General features: G+C 42.6%; 1 protein-coding gene across 3 annotated transcripts in view; it reads right to left on the bottom strand.

The window, feature by feature from the left end:
- PARD3B (par-3 family cell polarity regulator beta) overlaps window positions 1–22,841 on the bottom strand; it is a 616,930-nt gene that overhangs the window by 358,091 nt on the left and 235,998 nt on the right. For all 3 annotated transcript variants that reach the window (XM_083705169.1, XM_083705171.1, XM_083705170.1), the window contains exons 12-15: window positions 19,555–19,728; window positions 10,655–10,778; window positions 4,877–4,973; window positions 2,718–2,833 (exon numbers count right to left, since the gene is read on the bottom strand). In XM_083705169.1, coding sequence (XP_083561295.1) covers window positions 2,718–2,833; window positions 4,877–4,973; window positions 10,655–10,778; window positions 19,555–19,728 — 511 coding nt within the window. The remainder of the gene's footprint in view (window positions 1–2,717; window positions 2,834–4,876; window positions 4,974–10,654; window positions 10,779–19,554; window positions 19,729–22,841) is intronic.

Here is a 22,841-nt window from a genome sequence, read left to right as displayed (position 1 = left end):
AGTCCCATGTGCTCAGAGACTTTGCGCCTGTTCATTGGGAGAGATAGGAAGCCCAGAACACTTGTTCTGTAGATGTCCCTTTTATGAAGAGGCACAGAGTGAGACCCTTGATCCCCTACTGGTGAGGCTCGCCGACCTCCCAGAAAAGCAAAAATTCGACCTTTTCCTGTTAGGCAAAGATCAGAAGACAGATGGTCACCAGATTCTGTGTACAGATCTGTAGGCGCAGACCATCTCCCAACTTATGAAAATCCCCAAACTCGGTTCCATGGGTGACTCTGGGTCAACTCCCTACGGTAGTTTATTGTTGTACATGGTTTTTAAATTTATTGTTGTACATTGTTTAATTGTTTGTTTTTCTTCTGTGACTGTACCCCCAAGTGTGTTTTATAAGCTGGTCTCTGACCATAATAAATTATCTATCTATCTATCTATCTATCTATCTATCTATCTACCTACCTATGCCAGTGATGCCCTTCTCCTCTTGTCAGGGACTGGCACATTCAGACAGCATGCGTGGCATCCCAGAAGACATGCAAGGCACCCAGAAGCATGGACTCCTTCAGCAACTTGGAAGGACAATACAATCCAGAAAGGCAAGCTTGGGTGCTGGTGACGGAGACCATTCTCTTGAAGCGTGACCCTGTTCTTTGTATGGGAGGCTTTGACAGCAGCCACAGTGGTACAGATGGGAGATCCTCTGAGGCAAGAGGCCTTCGTCTGGGCTCCCAGGCTCATAAGCTCTCTCCACTTGGCCTCCGCACGGACGTCTTGGCTCCGTCCTGGCTGGCCTAGCCCAGAAGCAGCAGCCAAAGTCTCCTCCCTCTCTGAAATAACTCGAGAGGCTGTTTTAATGGGAGAAAACTTTGGCCCCTGCCCCTGAGCCAAACAGGGCCAGGAAAGAGCCATGCCCGCATGGAGAAGGGGCAGTGGGGAAGTGGTGCAAGGGTTGACAGCCGGAAACTGCCGAGATGTTCTCTTGCCCTTCATCCCAGGAGCTGGAGCTGGAGCCTCATCCCTGGAGGCGGGCCCATAAGTTGTTATTAGGTAAAGGTAAAGGGACCCCTGACCATTAGGTCCAGTCATGACTGACTCTAGGGTTGCGGCGCTCATCTCGCTTTATTGGCCGAGGGAGCCGGTATACAGCTTCTGGGTCATGTGGCCAGCATGACTAAGCTGCTTCTGGCAAACCAGAGCAGTGCACGGAAATGCCGTTTACCTTCCCGCTGGAGAGGTACCTACTTATCTACTTGCACTTTGACGTGCTTTTGAACTGCTAGGTTGGCAGGAGCTGGGACCGAGAAATGGGAGCTCACCTTTCATGGGGATTTGAACTGCCTTCTGATCGGCATGTCATAGGCTCTGTGGTTTAACCCACCGCGTCCCAAGTTCTTCTTAGTTGTTCTTATTGATGAAGTTTCCCCACCCAAGGCAGACAAATGTCACGTACATTTTTAAAGCTATTTTAAATTGCTGGAAGAAAATTCTCTTTCCAGTTCAACGAGCATTTCGACACATACATTTCACAGATAAACTTTGCAATTGTCCTGCCTTAAGTCTTCTTCATAATTTCCTTGCACGTGGCACACTTTATAATGCTGTATTGACAGATGTGTTGCACATTGTACCTTGTTCCTTTCTCATTGCCTAAGTATCACTTTGGGAAGGGAAATTAAACCTGTGCAAGGCACTGCAGTAAACAAGATATCCCCCCCCCCCCGAAATCAGTCTTGGTCACCATTGTGGATGACCTTTATTGAGAAGGGGATGGAGGAGTATGAATCGGATACTCAATCTCCCAGTTGCTTCACGTACCATTGACTATAATATCCTCCTGGATCAACTGTTCAGGATGGGTAAGTGAGGCAATGTATTGCAGTGGCTTTGTTCATACCTGTGCGGTGATTTTGACCAGACAAAGAGCAGGAGAGACAAAGAGTCATTTCTGATAAACTGGGACTTCCATAGCAGCTTTCAGCAAAGATAAAATGCAGAGAAATTTCTCCTGCATTTCCTGCAAAGTTTCCTTGTTTGGCCCTAATAACGTTTTTCTTCCAATATATGCGTGTTTAAAGGGACGCGGGTGGCGCTGTGGGTTAAACCACAGAGCCTAGGACTTGCCAATCAGAAGGTTGCGGTTCGAATCCCTGTGACGGGGTGAGCTCCTGTTGCTCGGTCCCTGCTCCTGCCAACCTAGCAGTTCGAAAGCACGTCAAAGTGCAAGTAGGTAAATAGGTACCGCTCCGGCAGGAAGGTAAACGGCGTTTCCGTGTGCTGCTATGGTTTGCCAGAAGCAGCTTAGTCATGCTGGCCACATGACCTGGAAGCTGTACGCCAGCTCCCTCGGCCAATAAAGCGAGATGAGCGCCGCAACCCCAGAGAAGAAGAAGAAGAAGAGTTTGGATTTGATATCCCGCCTTTCACTCCCCTTCAGGAGTCTCAAAGCGGCTAACATTCTCCTTTCCCTTCCTCCCCCACAACAAACACTCTGTGAGGTGAGTGGGGCTGAGAGACTTCAGAGAAGTGTGACTGGCCCAAGGTCACCCAGCAGCAGCATGTGGAGGAGCGGAGACGCGAACCCGGTTCCTCAGATTACAGAGATTACTGGACCTAATGGTCAGGGGTCCCTTTACCTTTTATGCGTGTTTAAGAAACAAAAACAGAAAATAATAATAAGTCTTTTTAGCTTCATCGTTTATCTCCCCACCCCATCTTACCAAGATCCATGCTTTTGGAGGCTTTCAGATTAATTGATTCTGTCTGCTTGGCCTGTGTCAAAGATCTGAAGTTGATGTGCTGATCTCGTAAGTATGTTGCTGAATCTGCTACTGAGCTGTGGAAAGAAGCCATACCACAAATAAAACAGAATGAAATAAAATAGGCACCAGCTCAAAAACAAATGAAGTAATTAAACCCTATGAAATATAAACGAATTTTCCCTTCTCTGTCATAATGCAATTTAAATTTCCTACATGAGTTATTGCCTCTATTAAATCTGACTTTACTTAGGAGGGCCATAACCAGAGCAAAAAAAGGCAGGTTTTATCCTGTCTGTCCACTTTGTGGGCCATCTCAGTAATTAATAAGGCTTATTAAAGGTTCACCAAGGATCAAAAGGCAGAAAAGAGTCCTACTGCCTAATACTTATCTTCAATGTAAGTTATTTTTGAAATGCATTTAGCTGCTAGGTGCCACCCACACAACATGCCTCATTCCGAAGTTCAGGCATGTGACTATCCAAATATCAAGCAAACTAAAGCCCAAACTCGTAAGACGCTTCATTTTTCAGCTGAGATTACATTTTATCCTTCCCAGTTTCAGGCAAATCTTTAAAATCACTGACAGCACCAGATGCAGCAGACAACAGATTTCCAGAAAACTTTCTCTACGGTATCCTCTCTCACTTCAGTTACAAAAAAATTCTCCTTCCAAGCATATGCAAGGCACAGAAGGAAGCTTCTGTACTTTCTTCAGATCTCTACCACTTCCTTAAGAAAATTGTCATTGGGAAATGATTTACAATGAAATGGAAAAAAAAAGTTTAAGGCAGCCTTTGTTAAAAGACCAGAAGCTTTTTTGCTAGGTATTATTGGTCAAGACTTGCCAAAAGAGTAGAAGAAACTATTTATGTATGCCACAACAATGGCTAGGATATTACTAGGCCAAAAATGGAAAGATGACAAGATGCCAGCGAAAGAAGAATGACAAGTAAAATTGATGGAATACGCTGAAATGGCGAATCTTACTGGGAAACTTAGAGGCAAGGACAACAGAGACTTTAAAAAGTATTGGGAACCGTTTATGGTGTACTTACAGAAACATTGTAAAGAAGTGGACTCACTAGCAGGGATTGAGCAAACACTTAAAATAAAGAAAACAAACATAAAAGTCAAGATGTAACAATTGGGGAAAGAACAAAGCTGTAAGATGTAATTTGGGGGAAAAATGGTATAAAGTTGATAAGGATGCAACAATATTTAGCTAAATGATCACAAAATTAAGGTAGAACACAATAGGCAGGAGAAGCAAATATTTAAATATTTTGTAAATATTTAAAGAAAAGGAGGTTGAGGGAAGTCATGGAAGGGTGGTGTGTGGGTAGGGAGATTGGGATTTACATATTCTTTTTGCGATAATGTTGGTTCTGTTGAATATAAAATTGTAAAAAAAAGGAAAATTGTCATTGGAAGAACATTAGGCCAGAGTCACACTTGGGGATTTGGGCATGCCTGAGAGTCTGCAATGAAAATGTATGCAGACAGATATGACTCTGCTTCTGTCTGAGCCAGCCACCCTAAATAAACTTGGGATTCAGTTTCTGCATGGGCTGCAGTTGTTGCATACATAAAGAACCTTTTCTGACACCTAGAAATTTCTGTCTGACTTATTCCCAACAAAAAGGGCTCTGTTTTTTGGGGGAAAGTAATTTTAAACATTTTTTCAATTCATTATAAATCGTTTCCTAATACACTTTTACCTTTTCACATGTCCAACACATGCGAAAAAAACATTCACTCAATTCTTTACACTTCCAACACATATCTGATTCTGTTTTATAAATCTTAGCCAACCTACTCAGTTAAATACCATCCATGAATCATTTCATTTAACTAAGATTCTTAACCAGTTTCAAACCCTATTCAAGAATACCAGCAAAGTGGGGGACATTATTAGCCTCAACCGAAGATAATGTTGGTGCTAATGTATACCATAATAACCCTTGAAGATTAGAAAAAAACTACATCTGAGCAATAAATAAATGTGTTCTGATGCAAATTAAATGTCATAAAGCAACATGTGGGCTTTTTTACATATCATGTAGGAAAAGCATTCCTATCACCAAAAATAAAGTTATAAATAGTAAGCAGTTTCAAACCTTTGATTATAATCTGCAAGCAGCTCATCAGAAGGATGTGGAGGCAAAGGGGGTGGGATTTCATTTTCAGCAATGCCACTCTCAGATGTATAAAGCTCTGAAATTAAAGGGGGGAGAGGAGGAGTAATAAACTACGGCACCACAAATATATTACGTCTGTTTGCTGATCAAGAACCGAACCCGCATTTCTCTTGAAACTAATAACAAATTATAAAAAATCTCCAAACTAGCCAAACTAGAATTAAAATTACACCAAGCAGAAAATGCATCCCTTAGGATTTTCAAAAGACCCGATTTTTCCATTTGAACATGCATAATTAAAGATAAACATATTGAAATCCTCCTTATGGTAGAATAGAGTCAAAGTTTATATTGGTTTTATTAATTTCAGCGGATAGTCTCTCACACACCAAACATACACTGAACTAAGGATTGAATAAAACATTCAATGGGTGCATAGCTGCAGCACACCAACAGGCCTTCATCTTTTCTAAGCATTTGTCTGGGCATTTATCTCCTCTCTCTTTCTTATCTACAAATTAGGGCTAGGCCATAGATTTATAGAATTGTAGACCCAAGGGTCATCTATTCCAACCTCCATGACAGATGGCCATCCAACCTCTGCTTGAAAACCTCCAAGGAAGGAGAGCCCTGGTCCTGAATGGGGTAACTGTGCCCCTGAAGGACCAGGTGTGCAGCCTGGGAGTCATTTTGGACTGACAGCTGTCCATGGAGGCGCAGGTCAATTCTGTGTCCAGGGCAGCTGTTTATCAGCTCCACCTGGTACGCAGGCTGAGACCCTACCTGCCCGCGGACTGTCTTGCCAGAGTGCTGCATGATCTGGTTATCTCCCACTTCGACTACTGCAATGTGCTCTACGTGGGGCCACCTTTTAAGGTGACCCGGAAACTACAACTAATCCAGAATGCGGCAGCTAGACTGGTGACTGGGAGCGGCCACCGAGATCACATAACACCGGTCTTGAATGACCTACATTGGCTCCCAGCATGTTTCCGAGCACAATTCAAAGTCTTGGCGCTGACCTTTAAAGCCCTAAACGACCTCAGCCCAGTATACTTGAAGGAGCGTCTCCACCCCCATCGTTCTGCCTGGACGCTGAGGTCCAGCGCCGAGGGCCTTCTGGCAGTTCCCTCACTGCGAGAAGTGAAGTTGCAGGGAACCAGGCAGAGGGCCTTCTCGGTAGTGGCACCTGCCCTGTGGAACGCCCTCCCACCAGATGTCAAAGAGAAGAACAACTACCAGATTTCAAGGCATTTTCAAGGCTGCTGGTCCCTTATTTTCAAATCTGTAAGTTGACAGCTATGGTTAAACCACAGAGCCTAGGTCTTGCCGATCAGAAGGTTGGCGGTTCAAATCCCCGCGATGGGGTGAGCTCCCGTTGCTCAGTCCCTGCTCCTGCCAACCTAGCAGTTCGAAAGCACGTCAAAGTGCAAGTAAATAAATAGGCGGGAAGGTAAACAACGTTTCCGTGCGCTGCTCTGGTTCTCCAGAAACGGCTTAGTCATGTTGGCCACATGACCCAGAAGCTGTACGCCGGCTCCCTCAGCCAATAAAGCGAGATGAGCACCGCAACCCCCGAGTCGTCCGCGACTGGACCTAATGGTCAGGGGTCCCTTTACCCTTTACCCTTAAGACTAACACAGTTTCACCCACAGAACTTGCCATTGTGCTCTTGGAAAAATAAATAAAGCCTTAGCTAGCTAGTCTATGAGGTAAAGGAGGATGCAATTCTTTTGTTATGCTAAATGCACATCATAGGTGGTATTCAACTAAGTTTTTCCCAAAGTAGACTTACAGAAATTAATGAACCTAAGTAAGTTAAGTTCATTAATTTCAATGGGCCTATTCTTAGTCAAACTTCATTGACTACCACCCCATAATCTAAACAACTTTTATAGCAGATTTGAAGGAGGAACTCTATCTGTGTTGCTAGTCGCTTTTAAAACATTTACCACTCGTGTATACTTGAGCGTATATGAAAGTCTTTCTCTACTGGTTGCCAGAATTAAATTTCTGGTTGCCACAGGCAGACGCGTTCGTGAACTATTATACAAAAACTTGTATTCGCGACCTAAGGCTTATTTATATTATCTGTTATCCTGAGCTAAAACTGTACACCAGAACCTATTTCAATCTGTGATTTATCACTATAATCAAGTGGTTTGATATGGAGCTGAAGTAATTTGAAAATGAGACGAGGGCTTCTGGAGAAATTGAAGACCCTCTCTACAAAAGAGGAAAGTGGTCATTAACTTAAACATACAGAAATGAATGTAGTTATTTTGGAAATATTAATGCTAATACATCATATTAATATGTCCTAAATGCACGACAGTCCTGTTTGTTTTTTTGGTCAAGGCAAGACAGAAATAGTAGGGAGCAAAATGAACTGTGCTGAGACAATGGGACTTCCTGTATGCATAAATTAATCTGAATTAATGACATCTGGCATTAATAGCATGACTGTAGCCCAATGAAACAGAGGCTGGAAATTTTTTTGCCTTTATAATGAGGATTGCAAACTGTAGTCATTTTCAGTTGGTAGATCAATCAACCAAAGCTTTAGTTGATTAATCACTGGGAACCAATTTTAATAGTAGTATTGCAAGTTAAAGATATGCTATTTCCATCCTAGTGTATTGACTAATAGACAACGAAGAAGAAAAATATTCAATATAGCCTTATATTCTAGAATGAATGGCTGGCTTAGAAAAGAAGAAGTAAATTCTGTGTTTTCTTATACTCACCTTAACATCTGAAAAAGCCACCTTATTATGAGGGGAGGATAACATACATATTTAAATGTAATTATTAATGAATTGCTTATGTGGTAGATGATTAACCAACTAAAATCCTTTATTTGATTCACGGCCTTGGTATGAAGTAACATTTCTCTCTGTAATGTATTCTTGCTTACACTTAATTTTCAGAGCCATTTCTTAGGGCAAACATTAGAACAAAAACCTGTTACTTAGCCACAAAGATGACAGCAAATCCCTTGGCAGACTGGTAATTTTTTTGGGAAGTTACAAACCTTCTGATGAGGCAGATTCCAGTAATCTTTCAGCAACAGAAATGTGAAATTGCTGGCACTGAAGTAAGACTTCTTTGAAGAGGTTGTACTAAAAAAAAATGCTGTCTCTGCACAACAGTTTGGCAGAGGAACAAACTGAGGACCTCTGGGTGGCAAGTATTAGATTATTCATATAAAAATAGACTGAATGCCCGCATTTCAATATTGGATTTTAAAGATTCTTTTATTCAACTACCCATAGGCAAAACATATTTGTTTTTTGTTTTTTTTAAAAAAAGATATCATTTAGCAGTGTTTTTTTTTAAAATAAAAATCTATATATTTTCTCTTTTACATGAATATTAGATTTCTTTTAAAACTCAAAGTGAGTTGGTAGAGGACCTGTGTATTTGTGTTGGGTTTATAGAAGTACACTACAAAAGAGTACCAGGCATATCAATTAAACATTTAAACTCTCAATTTGAGGAAACTCACTATGGCGTGCACCAAGTTAGTATGACTAGGCCTTCATGCCGAAGACTGAAGTCCAGACCTCTCCACCTCAAATGCAATTTCTTTGTTCAGTTACGTATGCCTATACAATTCTTACCTAATATTTTAAGGATCAATTCTTCCCTCTCTTCTCATATGCAGCCGCCACAGATCACACCACATGACATTCAGGGGTGTCCTCCTTTTCAAAGGAACACCCCACAAACCAGCAAGTCCTTATCTGCATGAGACCTCTATAATGTTCCCACTCGCTTGAATCGGGGGATCTGGCTCTATGCATGCATTGGAACAGCGTATGCAGAACTACCGCTGACCCTGTGGAAAATGGTTATCTTTCCTTACTAGGGCACAGTGAGTGAGACTCACTTATCTCGTTTCCGATCGCTTGCGATCAGCAGCTTTGTTTCAACACCCGCTTCCCTCTTTCAAAAGAAAAAAAGCATGATCTGCTTTTCGCCCCTGGGCAATTTGGCTCTAGAGACCACACATTTGCTCCATAAAACGCACAGACATTTCCCCTTACTTTTTAGGAAGAAAAAAGTGTGTCTAATGGAGCGAAAAATACGGTAAAACCCTGACATAGCTGCCACACCATAATGAACTAAAAGAATCAGGGAGGATCAAAATGGCTGCAATCTCTTCCTTGGAAAGCAAGCAGCTTCTGATGGTTGTGCTCAGACATAATTGGCTTAGAGTTATGTGCAAACATGGCCAACGTTTTAGAGCTCGTTTCTCTATATTCCATACTGCTGGAATCTGCAATCTATGGATAAATGCAAGCTAACCTCTGTAGCTCAATACCCTTTGAATCAACACAACTATATGAACAATTGCAACCTTCACACTCATATTAATTTATTGATATCTCGATTCAAAGAATTTAAAGCCCTGCCATATGTACTCTAATAGCCTGTGAAGAGTCAAAGGTTCCCTATTCCTCCCCATTCTGCAATGCAGGCTAGAAAGCTACAGAAAACCTCAGACCGGTTTTCGCTGAATGGCGGTTGGCTGCAAAAACTCCTACGTGAGGTCAAGCAGCATCAATATGGTCCACGCTGGATAGGTGTGTTTGGCTACAGTAGAAAATAAAAATAAATAATTTCTGTGAATAAAAGGAAAAGACCAAGAACTGCCTTGTTTGGGCTTGCATATGTCTATGCGAGCAGACTCAGCAAACTGTTATTGAAACGGGAGGGGATTGCTGGTTTGTTTTGTTCTTGTTTTTATTATGTATTATGTGTTATGCATTTTGTAAGGTAAAGGTAAAGGGACCTCTGACCATTAGGTCCAGTCGTGACCGACTCTGAGGTTGCGGCGCTCATCTCGCTTTACTGGCCGAGGGAACCGGCCTACAGCTTCTGGGTCATGTGGCCAGCATGACTAAGCCGCTTCTGGCGAACCAAAGCAGCGCATGGAAACACAGTTTACCTTCCCACTGGAGAGGTACCTATTTATCTACTTGCACTTTGACATGCTTTAGAACTGCTAGGTTGACAGGAGCTGGGACTGAGCAACGGGAGCTCACCCCGTCGCGGGGATCTGAATCGCCAACCTTCTGATTGGCAAGTCCTAGGCTCTGTGGTTTAACCCACAGCGCCACCCACGTCCCTTCTATGTATTTTGTAAAGAATAATAATAATATAATTCAGAGTTTTTAAGGTGTGTTACATCTAACAAAGCAAACAACAGGGCTTTTTTTTCCAGCCAGAACTCAGTTGGATGCCATCGCCGTTATAAGAGAACAAGGGAGGCATTTGTTGTGAGTTGTAGCACCTCTTTTTCTAGAAAAGTAGCACTAGCAAACAATACACGCAAAATAATCAAAACAAATAACTAAGAATGCATCCATAAGTCACTAAAAGCAACTCTGGGTGCCACCTTAAAACCAGATACACAAGTTTAAGATCACAGGGATGAAGAACTGTAGGAAACAAACACTACAGCTACACTTTCCACCTGTAACTGTTTTATATCCAGTCTTATGTGTTGGGCCAGCAAGCTAGAAACTGTCACTTAAAAAGTGGAATTTGTGCCAGGAATCTAATTTGCGGGTTCTGAGTCAGCTCTTCCACCTTCCCTGAAATCTTCACGTCTGCACTTACTCTAATTAATTGCCTTCGAAGTTGAAGAGTTTCTGAAAACAAAGCACCACCAAACACACACACACACACACACACACACACACACAAAAGGTTTAAAGCAAAAGTTAAAGTAGGATGCGCAACACTCACCTTTCAACCTCTCCTGAGGGTAGCAGGATACAAAACACTGGACAGCAGCATCACTCTGTCTCGGAATGGTTGTAGAATTAACGTTTCCCTCAAGATCCAGTTTTGGAAATGGTACAGGAGGCTCCTATGAAGAAGACACACATTTATTGATGTAAAAAAGGGCTAACTATCACACTAAATATATCAGTCTCCCTATCTACTACTCAATTTGTACATTATTTATGAAGTGTTTGTTGCATATTATCAATGCTCAGAGCTGAAAACAGTAAAACAGCCATTTTTTAAAAAAAGAAGAAGGCATCAATAGTCACTGATGAAGAAACAAAGAGACATCCAGCTTGAAAAGAGTCCTAGAATTTAATCCACTAGGTAATGATCCCAATTACTGCAGCAAATACAGTGGTACCTCAGGTTACATACGCTTCAGGTTACAGACTCCGCTAACCCAGAAATAGTACCTCGGGTTAAGAACTTTGCTTCAGGATGAGAACAGAAATCGCGCGGCAGCAGCGGGAGGCCCCATTAGCTAAAGTGGTGCTTCAGGTTAAGAACAGTTTCAGGTTAAGAATGGAGCTCCGGAACAAATTAAGTACTTAACCTGAGGTACCACTGTATTCAAGAATCCCATTGAGGCTGAGCCATAAATTCTCTCAATGCCAATTTGCGAGAAAGAAGACGAGGGGGCAGAAGCACATAACTGACCTACTTCTTCTGCCCATTCTTTGCCATTTCTTGTTTTGTGGCAGAGCTACTTCTCCTCCTTAGAATCCTCAAGTTGGAAGCCACCATATTTATGTTCTTTAATGCCCCTTAAAATGAGGTGGTATGGTGTCACTGCAGTCTTAATCTGGGAACTGACTCAAACCCTGCAATCATCATCAAAGGCCCTTCTTTGTGTGCTTCCACTACGAGAGGTCCAGAGAGCAGCAACATGAGAATGGGCCTTTTCTACGGTAGCTCCCCATTTGTGGATTGCTCTCCCTAGTAAGGGACGTGGGTGGCGCTGTGGGTTAAACCACAGAGCATAGGACTTGCCGATCAGAACATCAGCGGTTCGAATCCCCGCGACAGGGTGAGCTCCCGTTGCTCGGTCCCTGCTCCTGCCAACCTAACTGCAGTCTTAATCTGGGAACTGACTCAAACCCTGCAATCATCATCAAAGGCCCTTCTTTGTGTGCTTCCACTACGAGAGGTCCAGAGAGCAGCAACATGAGAATGGGCCTTTTCTACGGTAGCTCCCCATTTGTGGATTGCTCTCCCTAGTAAGGGACGTGGGTGGCGCTGTGGGTTAAACCACAGAGCCTAGGACTTGCCGATCAGAACATCAGCGGTTCGAATCCCCGCGACGGGGTGAGCTCCCGTTGCTCGGTCCCTGCTCCTGCCAACCTAGCAGTTTGAAAGCACGTCCAAGTGCAAGTAGATAAATAGGTACCTCTCCAGTGGGAAGGTAAACGCCGTTTCCGTGTGCTGCTCTGGTTTGCCAGAAGCGGCTTAGTCATGCTGGCCACATGACCCCGAAGCTGTACGCCGGCTCCCTCGGCCAGTAAAGCGAGATGAGCGCCGCAACCTCAGAGTCGGTCACGACTGAACCTAATAGTCAGTGTTCCCTTTACCTTTACCTCCCTAGTAAGGCTGGTATTGTATTTTTAATATTCTGTTGGGAGCCGCCTAGAGTGGCTGTAGAAACCCAGCCTGATAAGCAGGGTATAAATAAACTATTATTATTATAATTATTATTATCATCATCATCCTCCTCCTCCTCCAAATCCAGTTTAAAGCCCACATCGTGGTAACAGTTTCATAACATGGCAATATATTGTGAATCACAATGTGTGTGCGTGTTATGTAAAGAAACACAATGTGTGTGGGGGGGAAACGTGAAGTTCCTTTTTCTAAATCTCCAAAAGGACCGTCAGCGCAGAGTTGAGGATCTCAGCCTTGCCTTGAAAAGCCAGCACCTTGCAAATGTTTCCTGCAACAAAATGCCCCCTTCATCTGATTATGTTTGGCATTCCTTGCAAAAAAAACCCCCACTACAGTGGTCCCTTGGGTTACGAACTTAATTCGTTCTGGAGGTCCATTCTTAACCCGAAACTGTTCTTAGCCTGAGGCGTGCTTTTGCTAATGGGGCCTCTTGCTGATGCCGCGCCGGTGGTGCACGATTTTCGTTCTCATCCTGGGGCAAAGTTTGTAACCCAAGGTACTACTTCTGGGTTAGCGGAGTTTGTAACCCGAGGTGTTTGTAACCTGAGGTACCACTGTATTCATGTAGGCAGCATGAATGGCTATCCTGCCATCAGTGACATCAGTTAGAACTGGCTACATAATTGGCTACATAATATTGTGGCACCATTCCTGATTAGCTGTGATCACCTACGAGTGATTCAGAAAAGAAAAGGCATTTGGGGAACAATAGGCACTGAGGCAGCAGCGTCCAGGAAAAACAATGGCGCCAACCAGGACTGGGGAAAAGAAGATGGATATTCACAGACTCCAAATGTGTGGGTTTTTTTGGAAAATATTTCTACCACAACAAATTTTTGGCCTGAAAGTGAAAACCGGAGCATATTCGGCACAGTCCCTGATTATGCCCATCAAAAGCAGAATGCAGAATAGCGTTTCTTCTGACCACAACTGGCTTTCCATTATTACTCCATCTGTGAAGGCAGCTTGTAGCCTTGTCAAGACAAGAAAAACTGTGCCAATGGTAATTTTCTGACAGCCAGCTGGTTCCCTTCTCTCAGTGGCTGCCACATATGCTCTGTAATGAATGCACACCAGAATGGGTTTGGAAGTAAATGGCAAACCCTTTGGCTTTTCAAAGTTTCCCTCTCGCTCATCAATAACAATTCCAAATTCGTTCTGACATTTGCTTTGTAAAAATAAACAATTTACTAAGCAGAATTAGTTTTGAAGGACTAATTAACTGTTCTACTGTAAAAAAAACACACGAAAAAAACCTGAATACGATTCCCTCACATCCATGTCTATTAAAAGCACTCTGCCTTCATTCAAAACTATTTGCAAAAACATGCCAACTTGGCCTCTATTTTGCAAATCTGAATTCACAGGCAAAGTAGATCTTGCTTTCAAGGTGCAATTACTTTCAGCGGTTATATATATATATATATATATATATATGCTTTCGTAGATTTTCACGGGTACAGGAATGCAGGTTTTGGTGTCCTCGGGTGTCTTCCCGTGTAAAAGTTGGGGTGTCTAGGCGACGTTTCGACGAGGTCTCACTCGTCATCTTCAGGCTGGTGCTTTCGGCTTCTTGTTACTGGAACAGAGCGGGATCTCAATGTTTGAGTTCCTATAAATACTGTAGAGGGGGTGTGGTGTCTAGCCTCCAATGTTCTGGGCAGAGAGGAAGTTCCCAGGCTAGTGTGCCTTTTCTTCTTTTGTTCCTTAATTACTTGAGAGATACCTTGAGTGATTTCTTGAGTGATATCCTGAGTACCACTTAGGTGGGTCATTAGGTGTGGATTAGTTGCTAAAGTCTTTGTGTCTTGACCTCTTGAACTTTGTGAAGAGTTTTCCTGAGAAGATGGCTGTATTGCACTTAGTTGTGCTTTGGCTTGGCTTCGTGTATAGGGGCGAGCTGTGGTTTTGTGGCTTGTGTCAGCCAGATCTGTGTAGGGATTGCAGGGGGGTGCAGCATCCGGAGGTGCCACCATGGATTGGCTACTGGATGGTGTCAGTAATTCATCTGTGGAGAGGGTCTGGGTTTGGGTCTGGTGTGGTTGATTGGTGTTGGCGTTCTGTGTGCCTCTGGATCTGGTGTCAGTTTTTGTGGGGAGGGCTAATTTCCAGATGTCTGGCAAGCGGGATGTGTCGTCACGCTTGTTCATGTTGTGAGGGTGTTTCTCTATCTCGATGGCTTCCATGATTATTCTCTTGTGGTGATGTTCCGTGTTAAAGAGCAATTTGGAATCTGCAAAATTAATTTCGTGTCCTGTTTCTTTCATGTGTTGGAAAAGAGAGGAAGTTTTTTCTTCTTTTTTGACGGCATTCTTGTGTTCTGCGATACGTGCATTTATTCGTCTGTTTGTTTGTCCAATGTACGTGGCTGGGCAGACTTTGCAGGGTATTTCATAGATCCCTTGGTTTTCCAACTGGATTTTATCCTTGGGGTTTCTGAGGATATTGGCTATTTTTTGGTTGGTGCAAAAGGCTGTTTTGATATTGTGTTTATGGAGGATTTTGCTAATTTTATCTGTAGTGCCCTTGATATAAGGAAGGAGGGCCATGCCATTGTTTTCTTCTGTGTCTTGGTTTTTGGGGGGTGTTTCCTTTTGGATTAGCTTCGTAATCCTGTTTTGCTGGTATCCATTGGCAATTAACACATTTGAGAGATTCTGTAACTCAGTTGTCAAGTGGTCTTTGTCAGCCAGGCGTTTGGTTCTGGAGATGAGAGTCTTGGCTACGGAGTTTATTTGTGCAGGGTGGTGGTGTGATTGTGCATGTAAGTTAATTTGGTGGTGTGATTGTGCATGTAAATTAATTTTGCAGATTCCAAATTGCTCTTTAACACGGAACATCACCACAAGAGAATAATCATGGAAGCCATCGAGATAGAGAAACACCCTCACAACATGAACAAGCGTGACGACACATCCCGCTTGCCAGACATCTGGAAATTAGCCCTCCCCACAAAAACTGACACCAGATCCAGAGGCACACAGAACGCCAACACCAATCAACCACACCAGACCCAAACCCAGACCCTCTCCACAGATGAATTACTGACACCATCCAGTAGCCAATCCATGGTGGCACCTCCGGATGCTGCACCCCCCTGCAATCCCTACACAGATCTGGCTGACACAAGCCACAAAACCACAGCTCGCCCCTATACACGAAGCCAAGCCAAAGCACAACTAAGTGCAATACAGCCATCTTCTCAGGAAAACTCTTCACAAAGTTCAAGAGGTCAAGACACAAAGACTTTAGCAACTAATCCACACCTAATGACCCACCTAAGTGGTACTCAGGATATCACTCAAGAAATCACTCAAGGTATCTCTCAAGTAATTAAGGAACAAAAGAAGAAAAGGCACACTAGCCTGGGAACTTCCTCTCTGCCCAGAACATTGGAGGCTAGACACCACACCCCCTCTACAGTATTTATAGGAACTCAAACATTGAGATCCCGCTCTGTTCCAGTAACAAGAAGCCGAAAGCACCAGCCTGAAGATGACGAGTGAGACCTCGTCGAAACGTCGCCTAGACACCCCAACTTTTACACGGGAAGACACCCGAGGACACCAAAACCTGCATATATATATATATATATATATATATTCTCATTAGTTCTCATATATGAGTTCTCATTAAAGCTTTTAGACCATTTGAAAATGGGTTGGAATTACAGCCAAACTACAGTTAGTTAAACTTGTTTCCCTCTGAAATCAGTGGGATAAATTAATCGTGACCTAAGTCCTACTGATTTCTGAGGAAATTACATTACATTAGCTTAGTCTGGATCCAACCCACTGTAACTATTTGCCCGTGTCCGCCTTTGTGCATTTTGATCGCATATGACCCAAGCAGTTAATAAAGTACCTAATATGTATTAGGTGTTGCACATTTATTTTATTTTATTTGATAAAAAAAGTCGCTGTTGATATGTTCGCAATTCAAAAATTGTTAGAAAACAGAGGGGAGTTGGAAGGTAGGGGAAAATGTGATACAAGCCTGGACAGTCTGGAAGGAGAACAGAATACAACAATTAACCTAAGATTGGGAATGAAACAAAGACTGTAGCTAAGAAGTCAAATACAGTGGGAGGGAAATAAAAGAGACAAGCAGATAGTTTACATCAATTCTGTAGACAAAGAAGAGGACAATAGGATGTCATGGACTGGCTGGATGCTGAGGAGCAGTTGGAAGAAGAAGAAGAAGAAGAAGAAGAAGAGGAGGAGGAGGAGGAGGGGGAGGAGGAGGAGGAGGAGGAGTTTGGATTGGATATCCCACTTTATCACTACCTGAAGGTAGTGGCTAACATTCTCCTTTCCCTTCCTCCCCCACAACAAACACTCTGTGAGGTGAGTGGGGCTGAGAGACTTCAGAGAAGTGTGACTAGCCCAAGGTCTGCATGTGAAGTTGTGTCCCCACAACTTCCTGAAAGGCGCAAAAACTACCGGGATGAATTGCTGTGCTCACGAGGCCTGGCCTCCTGAGCAGACCTGGTTTCCTTGAAGAAAGAATTACTGTATTTTTCCGTGTATAAAACTAGGTTTTTTAACAAAAGAAAATAGGTTTAAAATTGGGGCTCGTCTTATACACAGATAGTGCTGGGAGGTGTTTTCTTAATTTGGTGTCCTCCAAAATAGGGGGCGTTTTATACATGGCGGCGTCTTATACATGGAAAAATACGGGAATTGCACTGACGCCATTTTGATTTATTGCTGACATGGGGCTTCCCACCTCCTTCCCACCACATCCCCCCAAATTGGTTCCAGGGGATTTAAGAGAACCCCCAGAACAGTGTTCGGGGAGGGGAATCATTCTATGGGGCAAGTTACAATTGCTTGTGCAGATGGAGTGTTCATCACAGAGTGGCACTGAATTTCACCCGACACCCCAAAAAACAACTTTTTCTTTGAAAGCAGGTTCTGTTCTCAAACCTTTACCATACAACTCCCCAGTTCTCTTATATGGAGAATTCTGAATACATCACAGGGGCAAACTATTACTAAACACACATACCTTATAGGAGAGGCAGCTGTAAATTAATGGCAACTGGGGTGGTGTTGGAAAATCTGCTTTTCTAGCTCTCTGATAAACAACAGAATCAATAGCTCAACAACTGATCAGTACACTGCCTAATTAGAGAGCATTCAGCTAGTGAAACAGAGCTGTCATGAAAAGGTTCCATTAGTGTCCCAGCCAATAAGAAAATAATGGATTTTTAAACATATCCTGCTGCACTAAGCTGGGATGCAGCAGGGAGGGAGGCAGCTCAGGTAAGGGAAAAGGATCATGCCCCATTTCGCTATAGTCTTCAGCCGCAAATGGAATTACAATTGAACTGCAAGCACATCCTATAAAAATTAATTTCTGTTTAAAATGAGTTTGATTCAATAAAACGCCGCTTGTATATTCTTCAAAGAGAACGTGCTAGAAGTGTGGGTGCATTTCGTACGTACATAGCCATATTTTTTGGGGGGGGGCGGGGGACTCAAACAGCTTTTAGTACAGGATTTCAATAGGATATTCAACTGTGGGGTGTTGGTAAATCTGAAGAAAAAAAATGTAAGTGAAGGCCATTGATCCTGTTTCAGAAGACCAACAGGACCCTAATTTGTTGATAAAAATTAAACACAACTATACATCAAAGGTACAGTTGTTTTCATTTTTAATTCTGATATAGAGTCGCTTATGTCCATTCTTCTGCATGAACAGCCCCTGTCATTGCACTACAGTAAATAAGAATTACAAATGTCCCTATGTGCTATTTCGTCCTGTTTCTCCAATATACACAGAACAAACAGTTGGTCTCTAAGGACAATTTTTTTATATTATTATTCCAATATAAACATTATGGTAAATGGAGTAAAGCGTAAGATTTCCTGCTCCCCCATTAAACCACAGTGCTTAGTTATTGCAAAAAACAGGTAGACTTCAATAAATTTAGTGGTGGTTGTTTGCCTAAAAATTCATAAATGGAGAAGCGTAAAAGGTAAAGGACCCCTGGACAGTTAAGTCCAGTCAAAGGTGACTATGGGGTGCAGCGCTCATCTTACTTTCAGGCTGAGGGAGCCAGCATTTGTCCGCAGACAGTTTTTCCGGGTCATGACTAAGCCGCTTCTGGTGAAACCAGAGCATCACACAGAAACGCCATTTACCTTCCTGCTGGAATTGTACCTATTTATCTACTTGCACTTTGACGTGCTTTTGAACTGCTAGGTGGGCAGGAGCTGGGACAGAGCAACGGGAGCTCACCCTGTTGCGGGGATTCGAACCGCCAACCTTCTGATCGGCAAGTTGAAGAGGCTCAGCGGTTTAGACCACAACATCACCCGCATCCCTTAAATGGAGAACACCTCCTTTGGTTGCCCAATCATTTTGGGTTGCAATTGTATTCTGGAGCTCCTCTCACAATTTGTAAATTATTTTCTGAAACCATTCATACCCCAAGTTCCATCCTGTATACAGGACAACGTATTGAATTAATAGACTGGAGTTGATAAAAGTAGAGTCCCCAAAGAGCTAGAGAAGGGGAGGTTTTCTGCAGCTGGCCAATGATAGGAGAACTGGTAATATATTAAGACAGTGCCAGGCCTTAACCACCACAATTTGGGGGGGGGGGGTAGGTAGGAGCCAGATATTTATGGAGGAGACAATCCAACATTAGAAGAAGCAAGACACTGTTTCTTGGGTCACCTGCAAGCTAGTCACTTGCTCTTTGAACAAACCATGGTTATAACAAACTATGCCTTAGTATTATGCCTCTCTGTAGTAGCACCTGCCCTGTGGAACACCCTCCCAGCAGATGTCAAGGCAATAAACAACTATTTTACTTTTAAAAAAACACCTGAAGGTGGCCCTGTTTAGGGACATTTTTAATGTCTGACGTTGTATTCTTTTTTATATTTGGTTGGAAGCTGCCCAGAGTGGCTGGGGAGACCCAGTCAGATGGGCAGGGTATAAATAATAAATTATTATTATTATTATTATTATTATTATTATTATTATTATTATTCACCCAATGTCAATACTAACTGGTTGCACTTGTTCCAAGAGGTTTTTGTAATAATAATATTCCAAAGGAATTTTCAAAGGAAAAAAATAGCAATGTCAACAGAATCAGCCCCCTCTCCTCACAGCGGCTGTTACATAATGATGGACACATCTCCCGTAAATGCATAAACAGAGACAAATGCTTTGCATACCGCTTCTGTTTGCCTGTCCAGCCTTCTGAGAACCACTAGCTGGATCATCCCACGAATGTTTCCTTCCATGGACATGGAACGCCTCAAGGTCTCCATGGCTTCATGGTTGGATTTCCCAAGCAGGGATTCCCCATTCACTGCAATCAGCTGGTCATTGATTCGCAGCCGTCCATCCTGCAAAGGAAGGATACAAAACATAATAAAGTGAAAAATCCCAGATAGGGAAAAGTACAGTGGTACCTCGGGTTAAGAATTTAATTCGTTCTGGAGGTCTGTTTTTAACCTGAAACTGTTCTTAACCTGAAACACTACTTTCGCTAATGGGGCTTCCTGCTGCTGCTGCGCCGCCAAAGCACAATTTCTGTTCTTATCCTAAAGCAGAGTTATTAACCCGAGGCACTATCTCTGGGTTAGCGGAGTCTGTAACCTGAAGCGTATGTAACCTGAGGTACCACTGTATTTGCTTTTTAAAGATAAGAAGAAGAACACTTGCAAGTTTTGCATATGATTTGTCCAGTATTAAAGCACAAACTGACAAATATTTGTTTTTAAAATTATTCATGTTTATGACCTGGGAAACATATTATGAAAGAGGTGAATGCATAGGGAAGACAAAAATGTCCTCTCTGTTACTGGCTACTTCAAAGCGTGGGGGCAAATTTTATCAGAGAGAAGATTGTTGTTGTTAACAGAACCAGCTTCCTCCAAAATCTGCTCCTTACATTGGATACTAAGTCTGAACTAGTAAAAATGTACAGGACATTCAATGGACCACTCAGCATGTTCTGGGTGCACCGCAGGAGCCCCATTCGGAACCCAACAAACTGTGCCAAAAACCCATCAAAAATGTCGCAATTGGCCCGACACAATACGAGAAGCTGAAGAAAAATGGAAGAGCGTCAATGCAGACCTAGAAGACTTGCACAGGTCTAAGGCAATATTTGGATTTTAATTTGCCATTAATAAATAAATACCGTATTCGTCGCTCTATAGGACGTACTTTCCCCCTCCAAAAATGAAGGGGAAATGTGTGTGTGTCCTATGGAGCGAATGCAGGCTCCTTGGCTTCAGCGATAGCAACGCGAAGCCTCCGAAGCGCAGAGGGAGGCTTGGCGTTGCTTTCGCTGAAGCTGCCTGAAGCCCCCGGAGTGCAGGGGGCTTCAGGCAGCTATCCGCAAGCCTTCGGAGCGCAGCAGGAGGTCTCGCCGTGCTCCGAAGGCTTGCGGATAGCCGCCTGAAGCCTGGAGAGCGAGAGGGGTCGGTGCACACCGATCCCTCTTGCTCTCCAGGCTTCGCTTCGCTGGAGAGGCGCTGCACAGTTTTCCCTCTTTGTGCAACGCCCCTTCAGCGAAGCGGGAGGAGAAATGGAAGGGGCTCCATTTCTCCTGCCGCTTCGCTGAAGGGGCACTGAGCAGAGAGGGGGAGAATTTTTTCCCCCTGTTCTCCCCCTCCTATGGTCCGGTGCGTCCTATAGAGCGAAAAATATGGTAAATCTCTGACCACCAACCAGATTTTGAGTGGCGATCCACAATACACCAGGGGACAAGGGTGTCCAGAAGTTACTGAGCTACAGCTTCCATCATCCTTGACCATTAGCCATCCTGATGAGAGTTGAAGTTCAACAACATCTGGATGGCAACAGATTCCCCATCCCTGCCGTAAAACAGATGGTACAACCATGATGAAGCGCCAAGCGCATTCTCAATCTATTTGCCACATCTCATGTGGAGATTTGTGGTACTGAAGCCACAAGTTTCTTTAGGATAACAAGGAAAAGTGAAGTAAATGGAAGCGTGCCATGCAAGTCATTTCAAGATCCAGCGCCCGCCGCTGATTCATATGCACTACAGTATACAACATTTCTCTCAATCATAGAGATATGGGTAGTACTTCTTTATTAAGGAAGTGGTTTTTCTTATCTGAGAGACATCTTAGTTCAAATTATTCATGTTGATGCCATAAACCTGAAGAAACCTAATATGGGCTGAAAGGGTTTGCGGTAAAAAAAAGAGACCCATAGTAGAGGAAGCAGAATTGAAAAACCATTAGGCTGCTTACAGTGAATTTGATTCAATCATAACCTCATTAAGAGTTTTCTATAAGCACTCGTCAGGGTTGCTTACATTTCTCATATATCTTAGTGGTCCATAATATGTATATTTGCAATTCAGATACTCCCATCGTTAAAAGCATTCAATGTATTTGTGTTACATTGATGCTAGGTCTAACTAAGCATTTTCTCCTTATAACTAGTGATGAAAGCTGTTACAAGGACAATGAGCACTACCGCACAACTGATGAAGAAAGGAAAAAATGGGTTATGAACAGGATGGGGAGGGGAATAAACCAAATTAGTAAGACCAGAGATGGAAACTTCTAGTAAACAAAAGAGTTCTAATCTATGTAACAAAATGTTTCATGAGTGGTGCAACATCCTTCACAACCAGAATCTCAATCTTGGACACAACTGGGAACATTTATAAACATTTTGACAACCTTGTATTGTCACTATTTCTGTATACACAACATACATTTTTAAGTCACAACACCACAAAATATATTCACATTAACATCCTGCTTTTTAAAGTGCTGAAAAATTTACATGTCAGCAATGGTTTCATAGACACGTCATGACGGTTGAATTAGCTTCTGGAGTATCACGTATTGAAATTTGAAATTTTTGCTTGTAAAAATACAAATGTAGAAACATTTCTATAAATATACACACTAGACACAAATATGATGCAAATGTGTCAGAATTAACATTACCAACAATTCAACACATCAAAACATATCATCACATAAAAAATTAAAACCTAAATATTTAATATTTTAAATATTTAATATTTAAAAGATTTTTAAAGTATCTACTCCATTAAACTTAAGTGTCCACAATTACTTTGGTACCAACACTATCACACCTAATTTTATTTTAGCAGCAAAAAGGTGTTAAATGAATCTATTTTAAATTGTTGGACCATATACACTATAAAGTTGTATTGTAATGGGCTTCTCCAGGAGAAAGGGTAGGGTGCAAATTTAACAAATAGATAGGGCCCATATCTTTTGCAATTGTTCCTTTCCCCAATTTCCCTTGAGTCAGTAAGTTTGGACAATTGTGTTGCTATTCTTTTCAGTGTTATTATTTACCATAATTTCCCCCCAACCTTCATTTCTTAAACCCCTCCTTCCATTTGTTAGGATCCCAGGGCAGGTTACAAAATCAATTCAATAAAAAGACACAGATCAAACAGCTGTATCAAAACAATAAAACATCATATAAAATA

Source organism: Podarcis gaigeae (assembly GCF_964106915.1).
Source record: "Podarcis gaigeae genome assembly, chromosome: 1".
Classification (NCBI taxonomy): Eukaryota; Metazoa; Chordata; class Lepidosauria; order Squamata; family Lacertidae; genus Podarcis; species Podarcis gaigeae.
Note: the sequence above shows the minus strand (reverse complement) of the source record. Positions and strands in the feature narration are given on the sequence as shown.